This window comes from Myxocyprinus asiaticus, chromosome 16 (assembly GCF_019703515.2).
Source record: "Myxocyprinus asiaticus isolate MX2 ecotype Aquarium Trade chromosome 16, UBuf_Myxa_2, whole genome shotgun sequence".
In the NCBI taxonomy this organism is placed as follows: domain Eukaryota; kingdom Metazoa; phylum Chordata; class Actinopteri; order Cypriniformes; family Catostomidae; genus Myxocyprinus; species Myxocyprinus asiaticus.
The window spans coordinates 31,047,837-31,066,760 of NC_059359.1; the positions used below are offsets into that span (position 1 = coordinate 31,047,837).

The 18,924-nt window shown below is 39.5% G+C and overlaps 2 protein-coding genes across 2 annotated transcripts in view; one reads left to right on the top strand and one right to left on the bottom strand.

Annotated features, from left to right (window-relative positions):
* On the top strand, positions 1 to 12,412 carry ccdc12 (coiled-coil domain containing 12). Its single transcript, XM_051721492.1, has 7 exons — positions 1 to 134; positions 4,080 to 4,153; positions 8,858 to 8,937; positions 9,941 to 10,002; positions 10,152 to 10,186; positions 10,325 to 10,401; positions 11,993 to 12,412. The coding sequence occupies exons 1-7, from the start codon at positions 54 to 56 to the stop codon at positions 12,070 to 12,072; spliced, it is 489 nt and encodes a 162-aa protein (XP_051577452.1). The 5' UTR covers positions 1 to 53; the 3' UTR covers positions 12,073 to 12,412.
* The window catches only part of LOC127454340 (kinesin-like protein KIFC3), a 24,988-nt gene continuing 18,217 nt past the window's right edge, over positions 12,154 to 18,924 (bottom strand). Inside the window, exon 20 of the mRNA XM_051721470.1 lies at positions 12,154 to 14,031. Coding sequence (XP_051577430.1) covers positions 13,900 to 14,031 — 132 coding nt within the window. The 3' untranslated portion in view covers positions 12,154 to 13,899. The remainder of the gene's footprint in view (positions 14,032 to 18,924) is intronic.

The window sequence follows — 18,924 nt, forward strand, 5'->3', positions numbered from 1 at the left end:
TCGAGTACAGATTCAATGATCCTTTTAGCTGCTACCCATGCTTCAGTTTCATCATGGAGCCTGTGAGTTCTCTACAAGAGCAAGCTTTGAAAAGGAAAGAAAGATTAAAAGCTCTACGAGACCGGCAACTTCAAGTGAGTGGCGTAACAAATATTAATTTCGTTTAGACATGGAGAGAAATATACAATCTCACTGGCTAACTTGCTATAGTTAGCAAAACAGTAAAGCAGTTCACTTTAAATTCAACAAGAGAATTAGCATTTTGGTAGCAAAAAAAAAAAAAAAATTATTTTATCATTTTAGCTATTAAAAAGGTTAGGATGAATCTCTTGAATGCATTTATTATTGTTCAGTTAGAGAAAGAGAATACTAAAAATTCTGCTTAAGATTATTTTATAATGTGTGTTTAAACGATAATCAGAATGAGCTCTAATGCTAAGTATGTTTACACATACAAGGAATTTGTCTTGTTGACAGAAGCTTACACAAACAATACAACAAGATAGAGATAATAATAAAAAAATAGAATAAAAATAAAAAACGAGTAGAAAATATAAGTATATAGAGATACACAATAAGACTAATATATATATATATATATATATATACATACATACATACATACACGTATGTACAAATACAAATCTGTTATATACAGATAGTGAAAGGGTATGTAATGGCAGAAGAGGTTGGATGTGTTGGATAAATATAAATAGACTAAGCTGTGTATTGCACATAATTATTGCTCAATGGGGCAGTTTTAACTGTTCATGAGATGGATAACCTGGGGGAAAAACTGTTCTTGTGCCTGACGGTTCTGGTGCTCAGTGCTCTGTAGCGCCGGCCAGAGGACAACAGTTCAAAAAGGTAGTGGGCTGGGTGAGTGGGGTCCAGAGTGATTTTTCCAGCCCTTTTCCTCCCTCTGGAAGTGTATAGCTCTTGAAGGGAGGGCAGGGGGCAATCCTCTCAGCAGTCCGAACTGTCCATTGTAGTATTCTGATGTCTGATTTCATAGCTGAACCAAACCAGACAGTTATTGAAGTGCAGAAGACAGACTCATTGACTGCTGATTAGAACTGTATCAGCAGTGCCAGTGGCAGGTTGAACTTCCTCAACTGGCGAAGGAAGTACAACCTCTGCTGGGCCCTTTTCACAATGGAGTCAATGTGGGTCTCCCACTTCAGGTGCTGTGAGATGGTAGTGCTCAGGATCCTTAATGACTCCACTGCTGCAACAGTGATGTTCAGAATGGTGAGCGTGTTCAATGTTGGGGTGTTCCTCCTAAAGTCCATTATCATCTCCACTGTTTTGAGCATGTTAAGCTCCAGGTTGTTTTGACTGCACCAGACAGCCAGCTGTTCAACCTCCCTTCTGTATGCAGACTCATCGTCATCCTGGATGAGGCCGATGACAGTAGTGTCGTCTGCAAATTTCAGGATCATGACTGAGGGGTCCTTGGCGGTGCAGTCATTTGTGTACAGGGAGAAGAGTAGTGGGGAGAGCACACATCCCTGGGGGGCAATTTCCCCAGTCTCGCTAACTGCTGCCTATCTGTCAGAAAGCTGGTGATCCACTGACAGATAGAGGTGGGAACAGAGAGTTGGTTTAATTTAGTCCGGAGAATAGCTGGGATGATGGTGTTGAAAGCCAAACTGAAGTCCACAAAAAGGATCCTTGCATATGTCCCTGGTCTGTCTGGATGTTGCAGGATATGATGCAAGCCCATGTTGGCTGCATCATTCACAGACCTGTTTGCTTGATAAGCAAATTGAAGGGGCTCCAGAAAGGGTCCAGTGATGCCCTTCAGGTGGGCCAACACCAGTCTCTCAAATTACTTCATGACCACAGATGTCAGAGCGGCGGGTCTGTAGTCATTAATTCTTGTGATTTTGGGTTTCTTTGGGACAGGGATGATAGTGGAGCATTTGATGCAGCAGGGAACTTCACACTGCTCTAGTGATCTGTTGAAGATCTGTGTGAAGATGGGGGCCAGCTGGTCAGTACAGGATTTTAGACAAGTGGGTGAAACACTGGCCCTGTGCTTTCTTTGTCTTTTGTTTCCGGAATACCTGGCACACATCCTCTTCACAGATGTTAAGTGCAGGTTGAATAGCAGGAGGAGGGTCACAGGAGGTGTTGATGTTTTTGTGAAGTGAAGGCCAGATTGGGTGTGTGAGACTGGGCTTTTCAAATCTACAGTAAAACACATTCAGGTCATCAGCCAGTTGTTGATTCCCTACAGTGTTGGGAGATGGTGTCTTGTAGTTAGTCATTTCTTTCAGGCCTCTCCACACTGATGCAGGGTCGTTAGCTGAACTTGTTTTTCAGTTTCTCAGAGTAGCTTCTTTTAGCCACTCTAATCCCTTTTGTCAGTGTGTTTCTGGTCTAATTGTACAAGATTTTATCCCCACTTCTGTAAGCATCCTCTTTGGCCTGACAAACCTGAATTTTTCTGTAAACCATGGTTTTTAATTGCTGTATGTAAAATAAGTCCTAGTAGTGATGCACATATCCTCACAGAAACTGATAAATGATGTCACAGTATCTGTGAGCTCGTCCAGATTGGTGTCTGCAGCTTCAAAAACACTCCAATCAGTGCAGTCAAAGCAGGCTTGTAGTTCCAGCTCTGCTTAATTTGTCCATCTTTTTACAGTATTTACTACAGCTTTAGCTGATTTAAGTTTCTGCCTGTAGGTCGGAAGAAGATGAACCAGACAGTGATCAGAGAGTCCCAAAGCCACTCTAGGGAAGAGCGATTAACAAATACTGCTTTCCCAAGCACTGTTTGAAAGATGACTGCATTACATTAATGTGTAACTATCCGAATGGATGTGGAATTTACTAGATGGATTTTACTTTGTAATAAATCGATGAACAATATTGTACCTTACATTTTTAATCTCGTTTAACTTAGTTTAATGATGCCTCCAAATGTAGTGCTGGTAGCTTGTAACAGCAGTAACAAGCAACTTGATTCACACTATGTTTATCTCCCCTTGCTGTGAATTGCATAAGAACTTGTACATTAAGGGAATGTTCTGTGTATAATACAAGCTCTGTCAACAGCAAGTGTGGCATAATATGTATCACCACAGCAAGCAAATTCATTTTGTTTTAATTCGAGTAAGTTCTTAACTGTAACAAAAATTTTGGTTTGATAATTCTATCATTTACTCACTTTCTTGTCATCTCAAACTCGTATGACTTTCATTCTTTCATGGAACACACACAAATATTTTAAAGGAGATATGATGTCTGTTTGTCCATACAATGCAAGTGAATGGTGACCACATTTTCAAGCTCCAAAAAGGACAAAAAGGCAGCAAAAAGGTAATACTGCCGTAGTTTAATCTATGTCTTCTGAAGCAATCCTATCGGTTTTTGGTGAGAACAGACCAAAATATAACTCCTTTATCGGCAGACTCCTTAACGATCATGATTTCAAGCTCGATTATATTTGGCAGTGCCATCTAGCACTCTGTGAATGCATGAAGCACAAAGAAGTGTAATTGAGTTTGAAATCATGATTGTGCCTAGAGACTGCCATTGCAAGATGTACAGTGAAAAAGGAATTACATTTTGGTCTGTTCTCACCCAGAACCAATTGGATAGCTTCAGAAAACACTAATTAAACCACTGGAGTCTTATGGATTGCCTTTATGCTGCCCTTAGGTCCTTTTTGGAGCTTGTAAATGTGGTCACCATTCACTTGTAATGTATAGACAAAAACACCTAATTTCTCCATTAAAATATCTTAGTTTGTTTTCCACAGAAAAAAGAAAGTCATACGAGTTTGAGACAACATAAGGGTGAGTGATTGATGAGAGAATACTCATTTTTGTGTGAACTATTCCTTTAATTTGTCAGAATGTTCATTTAACCCTGTTTGTGTTTGATTTTTGTTCATTATATGTTGAATTTTAATGTACACATTAGGACATTGGCTCTTAATTCTTAAGCAGGAATTTGCAGCATTTCATTGTATTTCAGTGTGCCTCGGGCTAAGTTAATCAGAATTTTGCATCATAATTTAGCCTTTGCCTCATTGTTCTTGTTAACGAGTTATTGTTTAACTACAGGGGCGGGCACCTGAGGATGGAGAGCCTGAAAGCAAAAGAGCTTTAGAGGACTCCGAGGCAGAGGAGAGACACAGGTAACCTCAAACACTTGCAGATTCAAAGTCTGCAGATCACAGCAATATTACTCATACTGCACAAAGCTGTGTTATTCTCAGTTCCACAATTTAGAAACAAATAGCATCTATAGAATAGACTGCCTTCTAAATGGACAATAAATAACAAAGCAATACTCTGTTTACTAGGGAGAAACTGATTTGGAAATTTTGTAGAGACCGATAATTCATTATATTTGGAGGCTGATAACCAATATATTTGCTAATAAATATAAATCTGGGTATAAATCGACATTTTATGTGCCTAATTACCAAAACAAAAGACTCACCCTAAGAAGCCACGTCCAGAGCACTTCAAATGAAATTAAATGTTTAGAGGATAACTGTTTCAACTGCAGAAAACAAGGAAACATCTAAATCTTTCTTTTTCCATAATCATTTACCAAATGTAGCCTACTAAGAACCAGTTAAATACATTTTACATTCCTATGTCTTTTCTAAAAAAAAAATAAAAAAAATGTCTATTGACTCTTTATTATGAATAATAATATTATTATAATAATATAGACCTATTATGAACAGGTCTAAATAGGGTCTAAAAACATTTTGTGATCGATTACAGAAACCACATACGAATGTGGTCAAAAACGCATGTGTCCACATCACATTTGAGGTGTAAACAGTAATCTGTCCTAGCCGCAGTGAAGCACCACCCCTCACCTGTCAATCAACCGAACCGCTGTGCTAAAACAAGAAAACTTTGCAGTTTGTTCTTAGATTAAATTTCAACTGCATCTGGGAGAAAGAATGTGCTGTTTTTTTCGCACTTTGTCTTTTTTACTTTGTTGTGCTTTAATACCATGCAGTACCACACTGACATAGTGATTGATGTATGTTGTCATGAAACAGAGACGCTCCCCTCCAAATCTGAAAACGGTCACAGGAGATGCATTGAAGTGACCAGGTGTAAACAGCGATGTGTCTCACCTGACCACATGTGATCGGATCACCCGAGACCCATCGTAATACCAGGTGGAAATGGGGCCAATAAGGAATGCAAACAAGTCAGAAAACTTATTGTAAACGTGAACAACATGACTTTACATACATTAAGATACAAAATGCATGTGTGGCACAGAAAAATAAAATGGACTGTTTACTCAGATCCAGGATGATCTTCTAAAACAAAGTCTGCTGCATGCTGATGTGTCACATCAAGCAGAAGGCACCAATCAAAACCCTAGTGGTGAATAGCGTGTGCCTGAAATGATTCAACCGGAAGGATTTTTGATTATCGGACCGATAATAATTATTTAAAAAATTCACATTAATCGGCCAATACAGATATGGCCGCAGATATATCATGCATAGTGTTTAGATGAGCTTAAGAAGGGCTGTGGAGTAAATGTCCCTCAGCTCTATTTCAGGCTAAAGCCAAGGCTTCGAACTCTCTGTGTTTTTTCCATTGTTTACTTTCAAATTCACAGAACCCCTGTGCTCTTCTCCCTGAGCTCAAGAGGTGTTTGTCACTGACAGTTTGCAAAGGTTCATAAACATTCACCACCAATATCTGGCCTGTACAGTATATTCCTTGTTTCTCATTACAAGCTTTCTGAAATGTTCTCGTCAACTTATATCAATTTTATAGGTCTGTTGTTTTGTGAGTTTAAGGCATTAACTGTAGTTGGAGGAAGTTTTTGAAATGTTGATATGGGAGATTGTCGGGGACAGAATGTTTAAAGGTGTGTCTCCTTCAGCATGCATTATTAAAATTGCAACATAGCTTGGGGTTGCAAACAATGAGACGATGGTAATACCTAGCAGACTTGTTGTTTTGACACCTCCTATGCTGCCATACCTTATAAGGTAATCTACTAATCTTTGCAGAAATAGAACAGAATGACAATTCCTGATGTCATTTAAATTCATTTCATAAAACATAAAATAATTAAATAAGTAGACTTTTTGTTGTTATTGAAGAACTTCCTTATATTTTTATGATAAAAGGCTGAAAAGAGCCAGAATGCATTGAAATTAACAGTAACATTTTACAATAAGGTTCTAAACATAAACATTAGTTAATGCATTAGACATCATGAACTAACAATGAACAATTTTGTACAGCATTTATTAATCTTGGTTTACATTAATTTGCAAATATAGTATTCTTCTTCATTGTTAGTTCATCATAATGCATTAACTAATGTTAACATATAAAACACGTTATTCTAAAAATGTATAAGTATACACTGTATACTGTAGACATTAATATTTAATAAAATAAGCAAGAAAATGCTGTAAAAGTATTTTTCATTAGTTCATGTTATTATAACTAATGTCACGCTGTATACCGGTACAAATATACAACCTTAGTGTAAAGTGTTACCAGTTGGCCCTTTGCTTCTTTGGCTGTTGCACAAAGCTACATTGTTTATATTTAATTTTGCATAAGTGTTTGCTCCTTATTTATTTCCAGGCTGAATAAGAGTACACCTCCTATTTTGTTAGTCAACTGTGTGGCATTTTGTAAAAGCTGTCAAAATTTTGAAGTGAGGTGAGGCAGAAAATAAATGATCTACACATGAAGGAACTTTTGAATGAAGCTCAGCCTTTCACCTGAGGCAGACATCATTTAGTCACAGCTTAAGCAATGGGACAAATGTCACCAGGGACAAGGTCATAACAGCATAATGCTTGCATCAGAGTAACAACTCATCTTAGTTACAAAACACTCTGCATTTGTTCTGTGCTTTGTAAATGAGTTTTGTCAGCCGTCTTGATTTACTGTACCACTGTTGACTATTTTAGGTTGAAGGAAGCCCGATTTTCCCATCGGCTATTGCATAGGCTCTGAGAAATGAAAGACCTTCCACCAAACTTTCAAGGCCCTCAATTCAGTTTCATCCCTCTGTGCACTTCAAGAACACAACAGCTTTTCCCTCGAGCATTAATCCAGTCCTTCTGTATGTGATCAAATTAGAAAACAGGATACCCGTTCTAGCCAACTTGCCCAAACCCTTGGCCACAGAGTAATTCAGAAGCCATTAAGAGGTTGTAACGCTCAGAGTTTGACAAACAGCTGTTGACGTTCCTAAAGTGTTTGATTGTTTGGCTGCTCTGCTGTAGATGAGGAAAGCCAGTGGTCTTGTATTGTTCCAGCAGGTGGTCAGGAAGTCTCTTCAGGAAAGCTGGGGACAAGGAGGCATTCCCAGCTCTTTGCTTCAGCCTTTTGTTTGAGTGTTTTTCCAATACCCTTTAACATTCCTGTTTGAGACCATAATAATTTGTGCAGCTTTGCAGGGCCTTGACAGGGTTTTGCTGTAAAATTAAATCTTATTAAACAGATGGTTCACCCCAAAAAGAAAACTTTTGCCATTTACCAGTAATCGCCCTTGTGTTGTTCCAAACCTATATGACCTTTCTTCCGTGGTGGAACACAAAAGGAGATGTTAGGCACTAGACAGAATGTTAGGGACTGACAGCCTCGGTCACTATTAACTTTCATTTATATGGGAAAAAAATACAATGACCGTGAATGGTGACTGAGGATAACATTCTGCCTAACATCTTCTTTTGTGTTCCATGGCAGAAAAGAAAGTCATACAGGTTTGGAACAACTCAATGATGACATATTTTTTTATTTTTGGATCCCTTTGGATGACATGTTCCCAATTCATTACACAATTTTAAAGGCCTACACCCAAGACCATTGGAAAGCAGTGGTGACTTGGTCAAAAAAGTTGCATAGCTGACACTAAAAATCAGTTTGGTCAGTTTCAGTACATCTAGTTATGTAGTTTGATCCTACTGGCTCTCATTTAGATAAGGGGTTCTCGCATGATAATGATGAATGTGGGCCTGCCATAGCCTCATCCTCGAGAACGAAATGGGCACACATCTCAAGAGACCAACCAGGGAGCAATTTGATGAGAGTTAGTTCTCAACAAACCTTCATGCCCATCTTCTGTTGATCAGGTTATGAAGAACCCTTTGTGGTTCCCTGGAGATCCAGCAGCAGACATTGCAGTAACTTGCAAAGATGTAAATAGACCCGCCGGTTGAGAAGTGACATAATTGGGCTTGTTTCAACCCCTCTCAGCTGTAAGGCTGCAGTCCCAAGACACGGACCATAGAACAGGTGCTATATGCTAATTAGCCATTGCCACAAAGATGAAGGGAAGCTTTGTACACATGCTGAGTGAATGTACTCCCTAGATGCCACCACAGGCCTGTTTCATCGCTTAAATGACATCAGCTGCCTGTCTGGCATCTAAATGTACTGTTTAGCTGCACTGCCACCTGCTGGTTAATGGGGTTTCCTGTTGCGTGCGTGAATATCATTTCAATGTCATCTGGTTAAAGAGACAGTTCACCCAAAAATTTAAATTCAGCAATTATTTACTCACCCCCATGTTGTTCAGACCTGTATGACCTTCATTCTTCTGTGGAGCACAAAAGGAGATGTTAGGTAATATTGTTAGGGACTAACAGCCTCTGTCCCCATTCACTGTCACTGTATGGAAAACAGAGCACTGTAAATATTCTGTCGTGTTCCTTGGAAGAAAGTCATATTAATTTGAAACAACATGAGGGTGAGTAAATGATGAGAGAACTATCCCTTTTAATGGTGACAAATGATAAAACACTTGTTCATAACTATCAGTCAATTACTTTTAAAGATTTGACATTTTAACATGGGTATTAAATGAATGAATATATTTGTAGAGAGCTGAAGCTGAGGAATTACACCCCAGAGGATGAGGAGCTGAAGGAGAGACAGGTGCCCAAAGCAAAACCGGCATCAGGTGAGAACACCTCTGGCATACCTGCAGTGGCAGTTCTAGATCATTTTAACTATTTAAACTTGTTTAGAATATTTTGTATAGTATTTATTCTTGGTGTATTAAGTCAATAAATGCCCTTAAAGGGTTAGTTCACCCAAAAATGAAAATCCTCTCATCATTTACTCACCCTCATGCCATCCCATATGTGTATGACTTTCTGTCCTCTGCTGAACACAAACAAAGATTTTTAGAAGAATATCTCAGCTCTGTAGGTCCTTTCAATGCAAAGGAATGTTGACCAGAACTCCAAAAGTTCCAAAATTGAGATAAAGGCAGCATAAAAGTAATCCATTAGACTCCAGTTGTTAAATCAACGTCTTCTGAAGTGATCCAGTTGGTGTTGGGTGAGAACAGACCAAAATGTAACTTATTTTTCACTGTACACCTTGCCATTGAAGTCTCTTGGCATGATCATGATTTCAAACTCGATTACACTTCTTAGTGCTTGGCATGCGCAGATCGCTAGATGGCGCTATAGGAAGAGTAATCGAGCTTGAAATCCTGATCCCCAAGAAGACAGCTGTCAAGATGAACAATGAAAAAGGAGTTCAAATGTAATCTGTTCTCACCCAAAACCAACTGGATCACTGCAGAAGATGTTGATTTAACCACTGGAGTCAAATGGATTACTTTTATGTTTTTTATCTGCTTTTTTGAGCTATTGGAGTTCTGATCACAATTCACTTGCATTGTATGGACCTACAGAGCTGAAATATTCTTCTAATAATCTTTGTTTGTGTTGAGCAGAAGACAGAAAGTCATACTATCTGGAATGGCATGAGGGTGAGTAAATGATAAGAGAATTTTCATTTTTGGGTGAACTATCCCTTTAATCTTGTTTAAAATTATATTCTACCAGCACATTAAAGTGAGGCTGTTTGTCATGATGGGTGATGATGCTAAAGCAGGTGCTCAGGTGTTGAGTTACAGGCTGTCTGACTGGTCCTGTTCTATATTCCTATAGTGGAAGACAAGGTCAAAGACCAGCTGGAAGCTGCAAACCCAGAGCCTGTGATTGAGGAAGTGGTGAGTGAATTTTCCCTCAGTCTAAATTCACAGTTTTTAATCATGACGCCTTATGGTCAGCACATCCATTTAGTTTGATTTGTTTCTGTGGAATTAAAGTAATCTTGTTCTTTTTTTTCTCTCTATTCTTATCACTTGTTTTTACTCAGGATCTAGCCAATCTTGCCCCAAGGAAACCAGACTGGTATAAGCCAACAATTTGTACTTATTTAACACAGTAGTTTCATATATCATATAAAATGTGGTCTGATATATTTGATCAAAACTGTTCAGTATTAAGTGAAAATGCTGTTTTGAACCAACCGCTTTGTGTTTGTAATAGGGATCTGAAGAGGGATGTTGCCAAAAAGCTTGAGAAATTAGAGAGGCGAACACAGAAAGCCATTGCTGAACTAATACGTGAGTATGACATGACACATGTCCAGAGGCTCGCATTTTGCCCCCTAGTGGCAATTGTAATGAACATTCAGTTTGTTCCTGAGGCTGCCTTTTTTACCCAAACACACCTGTGATGCTTCTGTTTGTGTCTCCAGTAAAGGAGTGATTGAGCAATTACCCTCCACTTATTGAAAACAGTATAGGACAAATGACCACCAGTACTTTCGGAAGGAACATATTATGGGTATTAAGGCAACAGTGTTAAACAACATTATTATTAATGACTTATTAAAGGAATAGTTCACCCAAAAAAAGAAATTCTCTCATTTACTCATCCTCATGCCATCCCAGATGTGTATGGCTTTCTTTCTTCTGCTGAACAATAACAAAGATTTTTAGAAGAATATCTCAACTCTGTAGGTCCTTGTGTCCTAGGCAAGTGACCAGAACTTTGACGGTCCTAAAAGCATATAAAGGCAGCATAAAAGTAATCCATACGACTGGTTAAATCTATGTCTTCAGAAGGGATATGATCATTGTGGGTGAGAAGCAGATCTAGATTTAAGTCTTTTTTTTAAATTATTTTATAAATATCCACTTTCACTTCAACATTCTTTTTCTTTTGTTTTCGGCATTCTTCATGTATATCGGACCTGAATATTCATCTGTTTCTTACCCACACTTATCATTGCTTCAGAAGACATGGATTTAACCACTGGAATAGTTTGAATAACTTTATGCTGCCTTTATGTGCTTTTTGGACCTTCAAAGTTCTGACCACTATTCACTTGAATTATGTGGACCTACAGAGCTAGAAGATATTCTTCTAAAAATCTGCTTGTGTTCAGCAGAAGAAAGCAAATCATACCCATCTGAGGTGGCATGAGGGCGAGTAAATTAGAGAATTTTCATTTTTGGGTGAACTATCCCTTTAATAAGCATCAATTCTGCAAAAATAGTAGGCATTTAGTGTAAAGTTTGACATAAATGGTAGATAATTCACTTGTCACTCTCATAGTTTTGATTAGAATACATCACATCCGGTTGGACGGTTGCATACTGTCTAGTCACCAGAGTTTTGATGCATCCATGGCTTAAATCGAATCCGAAAATCCTGTATTCGCAAAGTGTTAGAACTCTCCATTAGAAAGGACTGATTTCTGGTCTATTGTCTTTCATTTGTTGTAATCAGTGAAAAGGCATCTTTAGGATGGTATGAGAAGTATTTTGTCTAAGAACTGAAACACTAATCTGTCTCTTGATCACTTAATCATTTATCTACTGAAACTAGAGCCAAAGAGCCATTTTGTAATGAGTTCAGGCAGGGCTTCATGTGAGGCTAATTGCTATGTGGGTTACAAAAGCTCCAGAGATCTGATTCCTGTTGATGACATCATCAGAACATTTCCTCTCTATATACCTCTAGTATAGAACAAACCCATGACAAATATTTCTACTACACTCTTGTTTTGCATCTTTGAAGCTCCAGTGACCCAATTAAGCCATGTATTGTAATTCATACAATGACGAGCATTTGCTGTATCGTCTAGTATTTTGTTCACAAAAGCAAAAGCACATACTCAACCATGTTCATACATCATGTATTCTGCAGGTGAGCGGCTCAAGGGCAGCGAGGAGGAGCTGGCAGGAGCGGTCGGAGCAGTTGGCATGGAAGAGGGAGACTCGGATTGATAATGTGTTGGAGAATGTGGATCCTGTACAAAAGATTTTTCTAGAGGTTTCTGGGCTATATTTCAGACATATCAGCATGTGTAAAATGAAACTCTTCTGCTGAACTCAGCATGGTTTTACACACAACCAGATCAGGTGATTAGAAGTGTGTGTGTGTGTGTGTGTGTGTGTGAGAGAGAGAGAGAGAGAGAGAGAGAGGCTAAGACCGAAGGAATGAGAGAGGTACAGGTGTTTTTGAAAACCGTAATACGTTTTGTTGTGGAATACAGAGAAGATGGAAGTCTTTCTCTTTTTTATTTCTTTTTGTTGTTTATAAGTAAACAAATACGTTCTCTTTTAATTGACTCTGTCTTATTTCTGACACTTTGGCCCTTATGATCAAAACATTATCCAACGTCAGTAATCTTATAATTTTTTTTAAACAGAAGTTGAATGCTGTTAAAGAGGGGGTAGATTCAAAATTTTGTGTTATTTCACAAAATAATGGGAAATTCCTAAATCAGACACATAACAGTGAGGATACAGAAAATTAAAAAGCAAGAGAACAGTACTGGTGTCTAAGCAGCTAAAATTGCAGTACATCTTTTTGGTTTTCATTTCATTTAATTCAGTCATCATTTAAAATATTATTTTTTAAGTTACAGTTAATTCGTTTGGGTGCTTAATCAAAAATGTATTAAGTAAGTAATAATTAAAAGTCCTTTTTTAAAATGTAAAATGATTCTGCCATGATGAAGTCTTTGACAATAAAGTGCATTCCATACCACCCTTAGTAACATGGCTAAAACTAAGAAGCCAAATAATAAATTATACATCAAACATAAGCTTATCCTGAACATTTCAAGAGGTTAATATTCTAAAGCCTATAATTAAATATAATGCATTTAAATATATCAATATTATACCATGTTGTCTTGGAAGCCATTCGTTGTATATTTGCAATTACTCATGAAAATATACCTTGTTTAATAGAAATGGCATTAAACAGTGTCCAGCACAGTACCTCTCAATTGGGCCAAAACATTAGATGACCACTAAGAGGTGCTATTCCACATGGTTGTGAATTCTATTCCATTCGGTCTCATTCTTAGCAGATTAATTCCTCTGAGGTTTGAAACGGGTTATAAGCCTAGACCTTGAAACACTAAGCTACTACCACCATCAGATAAATTACATTGCAGCAAATGCTGACCTCATACAATAGGTCACAAATTAGCTGAACTCAATGTTTTCCTCATGTCCTCTATGGCTAATAAATGATTAAGAACACACGGTATTGGCTTGTTCCAGGGCTACACACATTGTATAATCATGGAAGTTCACACAAACAAACATCTTTTGGCAATTACTTTTGTATACTAAATATTCATATTATACTAAATAATTTCAATGTTTTTGAACAAGATTTGCACATTATGAGTAAAGATACTGTTCTCTTTTGTGTAGACCCCAAAAAAAGGATTGTTTCACAACTCAGTATACAAGTTTCAAATTCTCCCAACAAATCTTTCCTGCAGAGCAATTTCTGTGGTTGTTAAACTTATGGTGGAGGAGATATTGGATATTGATTGTGCTGGGGTGTTGGTGAGATTTTGTCATGCAGATCAGCTGGTGGAGATGAGCTATTGCTGTGTAATAGGAAGAAGCTGGACCTCATATGCTACTGTATGTTTGTTCTCTCATTGCTTTGAATAATGTGGCACCATTGAAGCTTCCAGAACTGTAGCCCTTGAATAGGATTGGAAGCCTCAGCCAATAGCTGAGTTGATTTGTTTTCTGGTCCTGTGGTTACTGCAGACAAGTAGGGAAGAGTGTTGATGGTGTGCATTAATTTTTGTTTTCATTATGTCCTCCTGTCTCAATCTTTCGTGCAGCAGGGCCCAGCTCCACCTTGCACACTCGCTGGGCAAACTTTAGCGAGCACAGGGTCTCTCCAACGTTTCTCTCAAGAGAAGAAACCTAAAGGACATACAGAATAGGTATAAATAATTATATGAGCATTGTTATAATTAATTGCTTTTATTAAAGCTTGACATCATGCTGGTCACTTCATAGGAGTTGGTTGGACTTCATGCTCACTAATCTCAGCACATTGAGTCCTGCTGGGGAACTAGTAACTGGATTTGACAAAGTTGGCAAGGTTCATGGCATTGAATCTTTGCAAGATATTCAAGAATTTAGTTTGAGGCAGTTAGTAGCAAGTAAATAAGGAATTCATGCACACAACTCTATATTCTATTATACTCTATATTCTTGTTTGCAGAGATATGACCAGTATTAATGGAAAAAGTTATCCAATACTAATTACTTATCTAAAATTATAACCAGAATAGACTACTCATTACATCATGGAAAAAGTAATAACATTATTAAATATCTGCTCAATAAATTCTAAATGTCTATATTTCCTCCTTGTTCATTGTCACACTCAAGTCACACTCACAGAACCAACGTAAGATATCACAGAAATGCGAATAGATGAACATATGAACATAATTCATGATTTAACCGTTTTCTACATAATATTATTATAGAAATGTGTAAACCAAGTAATGTACTTAGAAGTAATTAAAAGTCAGTAACTGTAATCTGATTACACAAATTTCAAATTTAATGCGTTACACTACTTTTTGTCTAAAAATAAATAGATTACAGTAACTAATTACTTTGTCATCAGATTACACCCAATACTGGTTATGACTGGTATGTATTGCCTTGGATGGACATAAATTCAGACCACAAAGTCTGCAAACATTTTCCACTCCAGTGTTGTCTTTTTATCTTTTAGCTGGGATTTTTTTTAGCTACTACTTAGTTTTGTGGTGTTTTGTTGTGCTATCAATACAATTCTCAAAGAAACAACCTCCGTAATTTGAGATTTTCCCGCCTCTTGACATTGTAGAAAAGAATGAACTGTTGTAGATTTACATTTCCATCAGTACACTGCTACAATATCGCTTTTCCACTATTGGACTAGTGTGAGCCAGGGGTATCAACTGGGTAGTCGGAGCCAATAGTCTCTTACCTCGAGCCGCGAACCCAAAATCGATCTGCATTCCCACAATCGGGCCAATAGTCCCACAGCGTTGCCCTAAGACCCGCACTTAATACGCCGCCCTGGTGCCAACGTCACACACCCTGCCCATTTCACAAGCAAGAGGGAAGCTTAAGCTGAGGTATCAGACTCTGGATTCAAGCTATCTCTCATCATGAACACGGATTTGTACTGTGCCTGCAATTGTTACAATTTTTCCTGAACCTGTCCCATTGTGCACTGGATACACAACTTGGCAAGTTTGGCAACAATATACTTAATCATGTCTTTTCGGCAGACACTGTTGATCTGACGTTGCACATTTACATCAGCCCAAATATTCAAAAGATTACCGACGATTCTCCATTGATCTGTTGAGGCAAACTGGTAGCTAAATATAAATAAAATTGGGAATTGTGTATCTTGGTGCTGAAACCTCAAATCAAATCAAATAACTTTATTGTCACACAGCCATATACACAAGTGCAATGGTGTGTGAAATTCTTGGGTGCAGTTCCGATCAACATAGCAGTCGTGACAGTGATGAGACATATACCAATTTACAATAACATCAAATTAACACAACACAATTTAAACATCTGATATACACATAATTACACTCAACAATATACAAATAATAACATACACTGTACAGTATACAATACGCTTTTTTTTTTTTTTTACTATATAGATACACATTATTCAATAAAAATTAAAAATAAAAATATATATATAAAAAAAGTATATATATATATATATATATATATATATATATATATATATATATATATATATATATATATAGAATGTACAGTATTGTACCGTATTGACATTCAGGCTGTCGGTTGATAGTCAGTTGTTAAGAGAAAACATAATAATAATAATATAATTTATGACAGTCCGGTGTGAGATATAAGAGTGAGGGTAATAAAGTGCAGTGCTGATGTATTTTGATCGTGGGAGATCAAGAGTTCAGAAGTCTGATTGCTTGGGGGAAGAAGCTATCATGGAGTCGGCTGGTGCGGGTCCTGATGCTGTGATACCGCCTACCTGATGGTAGCAGTGAGAACAGCCCATGGCTCGGGTGGCTGGAGTCTCTGACGATCCTCCGAGCTTTTTTCACACACCGCCTTGTATATATTTCCTGGAGGGAGGGAAGCTCACCTCCGATGATGTGTCTGGCAGTTCGCACCACCCTTTGCAGTGCTTTGCGGTTGTGGGCGGTGCTATTGCCGTACCAGGCAGAGATACAGCCAGTCAGGATGCTCTCCACAGTGCAGGTGTAGAACCATGTGAGGATGTGGTGGTTCATTCCAAACTTCCTCAGCCGTCTCAGGAAGAAGAGGCGCTGATGAGCCTTCTTCACAACGACTTCAGTGTGGACGGACCATGTGAGTTCCTCAGTGATGTGGACACCCAGGAACTTGAAGCTGCTGACTCTCTCCACTGGTGCTCCATTGATGGTGATGGGACTGTGTTCTCTGTCTTTTCTTCTGAAGTCCACCACAAGCTCCTTTGTCTTACTGACGTTGAGGGAGAGGTTGTGCTCCTGACACCAGTGTGTCAGAGTGTGCACCTCCTCTCTGTAGGCTGTTTCATCATTGTCAGTGATCAGACCTACCACCGTCATGTCATCAGCAAACTTAATGATGGCATTGGAGCTATGTGTTGCCACACAGTCGTGTGTACAAGGAATACAGTAGTGGGCTGAGAACACAGCCCTGCGGGGCTCCAGTGTTGAGGGTCAGTGATGAGGAGATGTTGCTGCCTATTCTAACCACCTGGCGTCTGCTTGACAGGAAGTCCAGGATCCAGCTGCACAGCGAGCTGTTTAAGCCCAGAGCCCGGAGTTTCTCATCTAGCTTGGAGGGCACTATGGTGTTGAATGCTGAGCTGTAGTCTACAAACAGCATTCTCACATAAATGTTCTTTTTTTCCAGGTGGGAGAGAGCAGTGTGTATTGTAGATGCAATGGCATCATCAGTGGAGCGGTTGTTGCGGTAAGCAAACTGCAGCGGGTCAAGATTGAGTGGCAATACAGAGCAGATGTAATCTCTGATTAGTCTCTCAAAACATTTGCTGATGATTGGTGTCAGAGCAACAGGACGCCAGTCATTTAAACAAGTTATTTTTGATTGTTTTGGTACAGGCACAATGGTGGATGTTTTAAAGCATGTGGGGACTACAGACAAAGAGAGGGAAAGGTTGAAAATGTCCGGAAAAACACCAGCCAGTTGGTTCGCGCACGCTCTGATGACGCGGCCCGGAATGCCGTCTGGGCCCGCGGCTTTGCGGATATTCACCCCTCGGAAGGATCGGGTTACATCCGCTACAGAGACGGAGAGTGAACTAACCTCTGTAGCTTCAGCCGTGAGAGCTCTCTCCGCAAGGGCGGTGTTATTTCCCTCGAAACGAGCATAAAAAGTATTTAGCTCATCCGGTAGAGAGGCAGCGGTGTTCATGGCGGAGTTTTTATTCCCTTTAAAGTCCGTGATGATGTTAATTCCCTGCCACATGCTTCTAGAGTTGGTGGTGTTAAACTGTCCTTCAATCTTGCTCCTGTACTGGCGTTTTGCTGTTTTGATAGTTTTTCGGAGGGCATAACTGGCTTATTTATGCTCCTCCGCGTTCCTGGAATTAAAAGCGGAGGTCCGCACATTAAGTGCTGCGCGAACATCGCTATTGATCCATGGCTTCTGATTCGGATAGATTCGTACAGTTCTGGTCGGAATCACTTCCTCTACGCACGTTCTGATGAAACACGTTACACTATCAGCGTAAAGCTCGATGTTGTCATCAGAGGCGGACCGGAACATCTCCCAGTCCGTGTGATCAAAACAGTCTTGTAGCATAGAGTCTGATTGGTCCGACCAGCACTGGATCGTTCTGAGGGTGGGTGCTTCCTGTTTCAGTTTCTGCCTGTAAGCGGGCAGAAGCAGAATGGAAGAGTGGTCCGATTTGCCAAATGGTGGGCGGGGGAGGGATTTGTAGCCATCCCGGAACGGAGAGTAGCAATGATCCAAAACCCGGTCCCCTCGTGTGTTGAAACTAATGTGCTGGTGATATTTTGGTGCGACTGATTTTAAACTGGCTTTATTAAAGTCCCCGGTCACAATGAACGCGGCCTCAGGGTGCGCGGTTTCCTGCTCACTTGTAATCCCATACAGTTCCGTGAGTGCCCAGTCTGTGTCGGCTTGTGGGGGAATGTACACAGCAGTGATAATGACCGCTGTGAATTCCCTCGGTAGCCAGAATGGTCGACACAGAAGCATAAGAAATTCCAGATCAGGAGAACAGAAAGACTTGATGGAATGTACGTTCCTCTGATCACACCAGGATTTGTTGATCATAAAACATACACCACCTCCTCTAGTTTTACCTGAGAGGTCTTTCGCTCTGTCCGCTCGGTGCACGGAGAACCCCGCAGGTTCAATGGCTGAGTCTGGAATCTCCGCAGACATCCAAGTTTCTGTTAGGCAGATAATGCAGCAGTCCCTCGTCTCTCGTTGGAAAGAGATCCGCGCTTTCATCTCGCAGAGCTTGTTATCCAGAGACTGAACATTTGCCAGTAGAATAGTGGGTAGCGGGGGTCGATTTGCGCGGCGTCTTACTCTGATGAGAACGCCGGCTCTGTTTCCCCTTTTTCTCCTGCGTTTCCGCGGCCGTGCTGCCCAGACAAAGGGCTCTGCTTGCGTGTTTGTAAACAGCGGGTCGGAATTGAGGAATGTGATGTCCGGTTTTCGGTGTGAGATCGCTGAACCAATGTCCAAAAGTGTTTGTCTGTCGTAGACAATAAGGCAGACAACATCCAAGACAAA